We start from the raw sequence: 8,404 nt of genomic DNA, 5'->3' as shown, positions 1-8,404 counted from the left end.
CCCAACTTTTACATCAACATGGATGGGACTGGAGGAGATTATGCTAAGCGAAATAAGTCAAGCAGAGAAAGTCAATTATCATATGGTTTCACTTATCTGTGGAACATAAGGAATAACATGGAGGACATTAGGAGAAGGAAGGGAAAAATGGGGGTGGAATTGGAGGGAGAGATGAACCATGAGAGACTATGGACCTGAGAAACAAACAGGGTTCTAGGGGGGAGGGGGGATTGGTTAGCCCAGTGATGGGTATTAAGGAGGGCACGTACTGCATGGAGCGCTGGGTGTTATACGAAAACAGTGGATCGTGGATCACTACGTCAAAAACTAATGATGTATTGTATGGTGACTAACATAATAAAATTAAAAACTACAAAAAAAAAAAAGAGTCTGTTGATGCAGATCATTTTGAATCCTGAAAGAGATGGCTACAGTGGATGTCCTTTGCTCTTTTGTAGGATCAGCTTGTCCTAAATGTGGAAGCACTGAGAGCTGAATTAGACCAGACAAGACTGAGAGGCGCGCCCCTTCATCACGGGTATGACATGTACCAGTTCACGGAGATGTTCCAGATGAGGCCGAGGGCCGCTTCCCTTTGCCGTGCGTATGACCCGAACCAGCCCGTAAATACAGACTAGATGAACCGTGGGCCTGACCTGAACCAGTTCACACATACCTGCTTTAGCACTTGTGTGTGCCTGTAGGAGTGTGCCTTTGGTCATATGGAGCTGGTAGCTAGCTTAGTGGCAGGCAAGAGGGAAAGGTTAGGTTTGGGCACCTAGGGGGACTGGGAGTCCTGTCATCGACCAAGCTCACAGCCGCGGGCGGAGGTTTGGAAGGTAGGGGATGATTAGTTCCTGCGTGGGCAGGTGAATTTGCAGGCCCCCGGAGTGTGGCGCTGCTGGTGTGGGGCCAGGGGAACGGAGCCCAGCCTGTCAGATGAGGGCCCTCTGCACCTGGGCGCGGTAGGCCCCTCCACAAGGTCGCTGAAGTCACCAAGGGAGCGGCTGCACAGCCTGAATTGTGGGGATGCCTTGACATTCGTGGTCTTGGCATAGCGCTTGTAGTTTTCTACATTTTTTAAGGGACTGAAGGAGAATGATGTGTAGTCGCCTTAACCTATTGGGACAGCTCAGAGTTGGCGGCTGTGGGAGCAGGTCACCCAGCGGGTAGGCCTAGCAGGTCGCCCCGCATCCTGCAGGTAGTGTAAGTGCTGTGAAGGTGCTGAAAGGTTTGTTTGCCCCGTTGTAGGACGTAGTCATCACGTGAGAGTCACACTTGAATGAGAGCTGCTGGAGTAGCTGATGGGCCCTCCCTAGTCTGCAGGAAGCCGGCTCCTGCTCGGATCGGAGGCGTACTCAGGCTGCGCAGCTGTTTCTGCGATTGCAGACGTGGGCTCTCCGGAAGGTCGAGGGTATCTTGCGGCTGTCTCCGTTGAGCCTGTATGTAGGAAGGAGAAGGACGCATCAGGGAAGGCAGAGTCACAGAGAGGCAGAGCTGGAAGCTGTCCCTGTCTGTGGAACCACCGGAGGGAGAGCTTGGAGGAGCGCGAGTGTGTGTCCAGAGAGGGAGGTGTGCAGGATCAGGGCACAGAGCAGGTTTGCTGATAGAGAGCCTCGCTGGTGAGAGGCCAGGGTCTTGAGTGTCGCTGCTCAAGGGCTTGCAGATATGTGTGTGAGGAGGCCCGAGGGAGCAAACAGAGGAGGACGAGGTGGACACAGCACCCGCCACTCTTGCAGAAGTTGGAGTCCTGATGGGAAGGGGTCGTGCGGGAACCTGAGGGGTGGCACCGTGGGATGGTGTGACGACAGAGAAGTCTGCGCGTATCTGCCTGTCCTGTGTGTGCTAGCAAACGTGAAGGATAGAGGGGCAGAGGGAGCGGCCACGGTCACGGACGGCTGTGTGGTCCGAAGACCATGGGCAGGAGGCTGACGGAGGAAGGGGTGTGTTCCAAGCAGTCTCATGTAGAGGTCTCACCCCCGGTGGCAGATGAGAGGCTTGTAGGAGCTGAGACGGAAGAAGTGTCGTGGTAAGCACGGGCGGGCCATGGGGTCAGGACTGGAAAGATGGCTGGCAGCTGGCAAGCCCGGCCCCCCTGGTCTTGTTGGCGTGACCTTCTCCAGCAGGAAGATACAGTCTAGGTTGCAGAGACAGGCTTCCACACACAGATGGGGCCGATGGGACAGAGCTTGGGGACACGACCGGATGCAGGGTGGCGGGCTCGGGAGGAAGTGAGCCCTGGAAAGGGGTCAGAATTCAGTGACACTCGTGACCTTCGGAGGATCTGTGAACCACCCCACATCACACTCGGGCGGTTTTGTGCGTGTAGCTCCCGCCAATTTTGCGATGTGCCGTGGCCCCAAAGCGGCCGTGCTCGAACTCCTGCTGAGCGCAGGCGGGCGGCTTCAGGAAGCAGGGACTAGAGGAGGGGAAGGGAGGCTGTGGCCAGCAGCACCGTCCGGCACACTGGACGAAAACGTTCCTTTAAAAGCCACAGGGAGGTGTGTGGAGCGCAGGTGGAGGAGGCAGCCTGTCGGAGCGGCCCTGTCTGCGGAGCACGTGGGGAGGCACCAGGGGTCCCCTCTTGAATTGACCTTAATCAGATGAGTGGGTCCTGTCGCCCAGCATCTTAAGGATTTCTGAAAACGAAGGCAGTCGCTCCTCTTTCCCAGGGAGCAAGGAGCCACTGGACTCCGAGCCGGGGTCAGGGCGCAGGGGGTGAGGCCGAGGCCAGGCGTGCGGGCTGGCAGCTGCCGCCCTCCTTCACCTCTGCCGACCAGTTCTCGTCCAGAGCCTTTCCTGAGGGGAGCCGCTAACGGCCCGCTCCAGCATCTCCCTCCTAGGTGTGCAGGGCTCCATCTGCCTTCCCTTGGACTTCTCCCGCCGAGGGAGTGGGTCGTCTGTCAGTCTAACTGCACACAGGTCTGTGCTTCAAACACAGTTCACATAAGCTGTGAGTTGGGGTTCAGAAGGTTTCTGCCGCCGGTGCCCTCAAAGCGCCTGTCAGTGGCAGGTGTAGGGATCCCTGTGGTCGCTAGGCCTCGCACCGTGGGACGCTGGCAGTTGAAGGCCAGCGTGATGGGTCGGTGCGCTTCCTGGGAGAGAAGGGGGCGCGGAGATGCAGGACCGCGGGCCTAGGGCTGGGTTCTGAGCTGGAGAGCACGTCCACCCTCTGGCTCCCAGACAGCTGGGCTGGGGCGCGCTCACCTGCCTGTGCAGGGCATCTGCCCTGCTTTTCCTGGGCGTCCAGGTGTTGCACCTGCTGGGACGGAGACACTCTCCACAGAGCGTGGGCAGTGGGCTATAGGAGCAAGGGGAACAGATGCCCTCCTTGGAGACCTTTTTCTGTGAAATCCAAACTGACAGGTTCTGGCTTGGCTGACAAAGCTCACAGTCATTTTTCTTCCAGTAATGACCTTTTTTTTCCCGTGTTTCAGCCGACCGCACTTGGGCAGTGTCCCTGATTTCCGGTTCCCTGTGGCAGACGGCCCCATGGACTCCTACAGCAGCAGCGCGGTGTTGCGGCGTCCCCAGAAGGGCCGTCTGGCCGCTCTGCGAGATGAGCCTTCCAAGGCAAGGGCCTCCGTCCCCAGTGGGCTCTCGGGCCCCCCCACCTCCGTGAAAGTCACCTACCTTGTCCCCTGGCTTGGAGGCTGTTCTGGAGTCACACTGCCGATAGGTCACTTTCTCTCTCTCCTCACCCCATTCTTCTTTTGCGGGCTAAGAATCTACCTTTAGGGCTTTCTTTCTTTCTTTTTTAAAGAGTAGAAAGTGGATAAAGCATGACCTACGGTTAAGCACGGCACAGTGCTAATTAGTACAGTTTTGAGATATTAAGAGTAAACACGTGTTCGTCCTTAAGCAAAAAGAATTCACATTTGGAAGTTTACATTCATGCTTTTGTCTGGTCAGCAGCATGTGTCTTTATAGACGTGTCTGTGTTTTGAGCGCCCGTCCTCATTGAACGACTTTGGGCCAGGCGTCACGGTAGCCCCGGGGCTGCAGCGGTAAGGACAGACGAGAGGCTGGGCCGTCTGTGTGCACAGCCTCTGCGTGCAGCTAGGGGAGGCCAGGCAAGGGAGAGTCAGATGCGTACATCTATCAGTTACCTGCTGCTGTTTAACAACTTGCTGTGAAGCTTAGTGGCTTAGAACGAACAGTCAGTAGTTCACAGTGTCTGTGAACTTAGGAGGGTTTAGCAGGGTGTTTCTGGCTCAGGGTCTCCTGAGGTTGTACCACCGGAAGGCCCACCTGGGGTTGGAGGGTGCGCTTTCAGCTCCCTTGCCTGGCTGTGGTGGGAGGCCTCAGGTCCTCGCCACGGGACCTCTCCACAACAGGAAGTCTGTCTCCTGAGGTGAGGAAGACCACAGGGTCGTGGAGGCTAGCATGGGGCCTCGGCCCAGCACACAGGTCGGCGGGCCCATCAGACACCCGGGGGGACGTGTCGGGTGGGCAGTTGGATACTCCAGTGTGGGCCTGAGGAGGCCTTGACTGGAGAGAAGGATTGAGGCCAGGACACACTTGTGGCCTCTAGAGGCACAGGCAAGATAAAGTCACCAAGTGGGCGCCTGTGGATAGACCCAAGGTCCAAGGATAGCACTCCGGGTGCTCCCCAGGGCACAAGTGGAGACGGAGCAGTGAACCCAGTGCGCAAGGTGCTCAGGGGAAGGGAGAGCGGCAGGCCCGGTGCCAGCGCCGGGCCGGGCAGCGTGGAGGTCAGGGGCAGTGGTGGCCTGGTGGCATGGGGCTCGCTGGCGAGCTGGGACTAGTTCTGGGGGAGCCCGCTCGCGATAAGCTCCAGTGTCTGGAGGCGAGGCTGCGCAGCCAGAATAGGGGCAGCGTTCTGGAGAGCGGGTGTTCTGGTTGGGAGCAGAGACGCAGTGGCAGCTGGAAGGAGCCCTGGGGGAAAAGTTCAGTGGTTTCGGTTTTCCGTTTGGAGGGAGAAGGGAGAAAACACTTTTAGGCTGATGTGAATGAACCGGTAGAAAGTTGATGATCCAGAGAGAGGGCAGAATGACGTCCTTGGGTACGTGAGGGCCGGGCCTTATGCCTACAGGTAGGGCTGTCCCCGGGGATGGGGGGCAGCACCCTGCTGAGAGTGAGGAGGGGCACGGCAGGTGTGGAGGGAGGGGGGCAGGAAAGCCCCAGGAGAGCCTCTGCTCGCACCCCCGCACAGCGCTGTGTGCGGTCGGTCCTATGTGTGGTGCCTGCAAGCACCTGCTTGTTCAGCCCGGGGGGTTCGGGCTCAGCGTGTTGGCGCCTCTGCCGCCTGAGGGCACGTGCTGCATGCTCACCGCTCAGCCTCAGGAAGGGAGGGCGGGAGCCTCGGGCAGCTCCAGGTCCCCCGCGTTGGGACACCGGTGAGACATGAGGGCCACTGAGGCGCGCCCAGCCCCCGGGGATTTCATGGGTTTTTTACTTCCCGTGAGAGTGGCTGACTGGCACCGAGATCCTGTTTTAATTTTCAGATTCTGTTTCTGAGCTGGTCGTCCCACCATGTGAATGACGTCACAGAAATGCGTCCACCGCGGGCGTGAGCCTTGCAGGCAGTCTAGGCGATAGGCCGCCCCCCTCGCCCTGCGCCTCAGATACTGCTTGTTGCCCCGCAGATGTCAGCAGCTCGGAGGGACAGCCGTTCCCCATTTCTTGGGGGCTCCCGTTTGGAAACTTTCAGAGTTTCGGATAGATTTCTTTGAAGTTTCTGTAACTGCTGTTGTTACTCTCCGTCCTGGCTGAGATTCAGTTTTCTTATTTATAGGTACAGACTCTGAATGAACAGGATTGGGAACGTGCCCAGCAAGCTAGTGTGCTGGCAAATGTGGCACACGCGTTTGAGAGCGATGTCGACGTGTCTGATGGCGAAGACGACAGGGACGCTCTCTTCAGTTCGGCCACTCTGCTGTCGCCCAGTGGGCAGGCTGATGCCCAGACGCTGGCCATGATGCTTCAGGAACAGCTGGATGCCATCAACAAAGAGATCAGGTACAGACGAGCGTGTCTCTGGGGAGTGGATTCACACTCAGAAAGTCTGGAACAAATACTGTGAACGCTCTCTCAGTGTCCCGCGATAATAAAACTACTTCCGTTCTGTTGTAAGAATTAAGTTTCAAGATTGCCCTCGATTATAACAGTTAACCAGGGGAGAAGAGTGTTCACCTCGAGTTCCAAATTAGCAGACAATGGTTGATGTGAATCCAGAAACTCAGAGGAGGCTGGCTGAAAATTCCATCAAATAAGACTTTAGTTTGAATTCAGCCTTAAAAAAAATCACTCCACCTTTTCATCTGATCTAGACACCTAAGTGTTTGGGAATTCCCAGTTGCATCATGGATTGGTTCTTCAATTATGTCAGGGTTCCCGATTTCCAGTTGAAGAATTTGATCTATAACCATGCAGCTTTGCTCTAAGAATTGTAAGATTCACATAGCCCGTTGTGCAGGAAGAGAGTTGCCAGCAGGCCCCCATCAGAATTTCAGTGTGCCTAAGTAAAATCAGACGCAAATGATGGGAAGCAACTTTATAGGACTCAGTGGAAGGTTTACTTCGTGGTGTTCTAAAATCGAGTCTACTAAGAAGGTAAATTAGCGTTGGTGCGAGTGTTTCTGGAGTCTGTTGATGGGAATATGGTCGAAGCAAGCAGAGATTTGTTGGGCAAATGCATTCATGTGTTTGCTGGTGGAGCCAGGCTGACTGTGCACTTTTGTTCTAGGCTGATACAAGAAGAGAAGGAGAGCACGGAGCAGCGGGCAGAGGAGATTGAGAGCCGAGTGGGCAGCGGCACTTTAGACAGCCCGGGTCGGTTCAGATCGGTGGGCACCGCCCCTCCACATCCCACGTCCACGCTCACAGGCCCCTCCCCTCCGCACAGCGGGCGCTCCACCCCGCGAAGGGGCCCGCATAGCCCCGCCAGGGAGGTGGACAGACTGGGGGTCATGACTCTAGTGAGTATTTGCCAACTCTTCTGGCTGATGCACTCCCCACCCCAGCCCCTGACTTCCGTCTCAGACTCGACAGATACGCTTTGGTCTGGTTTTTTTGCCCAGAAAGAAATCAGGTTCATTTGTTGCGCTCAAAGGTTCAAGGTTTTTTGTTTGTTTTTTTTTTAAAGATTTTATTTATTTATTTGGCAGAGAGAGACACAGCGAAAAAGAGAACACAAGCAGGGGGAGAGGGAGAGGGAGAAGCAGGCTTCCCGCCGAGCAGGGAGCCCGATGCGGGGCTCGATCCCAGGACCCTGGGATCATGACCTGAGCCGAAGGCAGACGCTTGACGACTGAGCCACCCAGGTGCCCCAGGTTCAAGATATTTTAAACTGGCTAGTGTTTAATCACTCAGCAATAGCACAGGGACAAGTTAATTGTATTGTTTGGTTGACTGGTGTAGCATGTCATCATGAACTCATCAGAGTTTTTATTTGTGTAACCGTGGGCCCGTGCAGCTCAAGGGGGGATATTCTTCTAGGAATAGATGGTTTCATAAAAGTCAACGCAGATAGTCTTCGTAGTGTGTAGAAAACTTACAGAGGGAGTCACTGCTGTCCTCTGCATTAGAGATGCCTAACTGGAGGGTACAGGACGCACAGTCAAAAAAATAAAGCTTAAATTGGTTCTCTCGATGATGGCGCTCGACCGCATGCTTGATGCCAGCTGTGTGTGTGAGGCCAGAACGGCCCCAGCGCAAGCCGCACGCCTGCACGGCTTCCTGCGGAGGCCCGGGCCGTCCTCGCTCGCCAGGGTCTGGAAATGCAGTGACCCTACGGTTTTCCGTGACAAGTATGCAGCTCTAGAGAATGTTTTATAACTTCCCTGTGTGTGTAGCTTAGGTTTTATGAGCACGTTGGCTTCCCACACAAACTCATGTTTTCAACATTCTGCTTTTCAACTGCACTTCTGTCTGTCAGGATCTTTCCTGTCCGTTCTTGTTTTTAGCCGCATTGGTCGCCAACATGTAATTAAATCAGCCACGAATCACTGTAGCGGCATCTGGAGCGGTAGCGAGTCGGTTTTGTGGTATTCCGACGTGCTATTTTTATAATTCACATCATTAGCTAATTAACTAATATTTTCAACTGTTTGATGGTTTTGTGCTTTCATGCTTCCTTCCAGAGAGTTTGTAAGAGTAGTTATAAAGAATAGTTGTGTTTATTTTTTCCCCCATTTTTGTGATTCTGTGTATGCTGGCCGACAGTGTATCTGCTTCTGTGGCTGGTTTCGGTGTCCTGTCTCATCCTTTGGTTTCTCACTGTGAGTGCAGACCTCAGCCTCCTGCCCCGGCCGGTATTTGGTTCATCCGGCCCCTTGCCGTAATGCCCTCCACAACATGCGCAGGTGGCAGGGACTCTGTGGTCCATGGTGTGTGTGTGTGGTCAGTCGTGGCTCATTAGTGTGGTTTCTGCCTGATCTTC

At 55.2% G+C, this 8,404-nt stretch overlaps 1 protein-coding gene across 1 annotated transcript; it reads left to right on the top strand.

Annotated features, from left to right (window-relative positions):
- The first annotated feature begins 462 nt into the window (after positions 1-462).
- On the top strand, positions 463-7,121 carry LOC145719987 (liprin-alpha-1-like). Its single transcript, XM_081811628.1, has 4 exons — positions 463-538; positions 3,438-3,573; positions 5,759-5,982; positions 6,710-7,121. The coding sequence occupies exons 2-4, from the start codon at positions 3,493-3,495 to the stop codon at positions 7,104-7,106; spliced, it is 702 nt and encodes a 233-aa protein (XP_081667754.1). The 5' UTR covers positions 463-538; positions 3,438-3,492; the 3' UTR covers positions 7,107-7,121.
- Positions 7,122-8,404: the final 1,283 nt, after the last annotated feature.

Source organism: Leptonychotes weddellii, unplaced genomic scaffold, assembly GCF_054177405.1.
Source record: "Leptonychotes weddellii isolate Sample4059 unplaced genomic scaffold, ASM5417740v2 HiC_scaffold_8939, whole genome shotgun sequence".
Lineage (NCBI taxonomy): Eukaryota > Metazoa > Chordata > Mammalia > Carnivora > Phocidae > Leptonychotes > Leptonychotes weddellii.
This window is presented reverse-complemented; position numbering and strand designations above follow the sequence as displayed.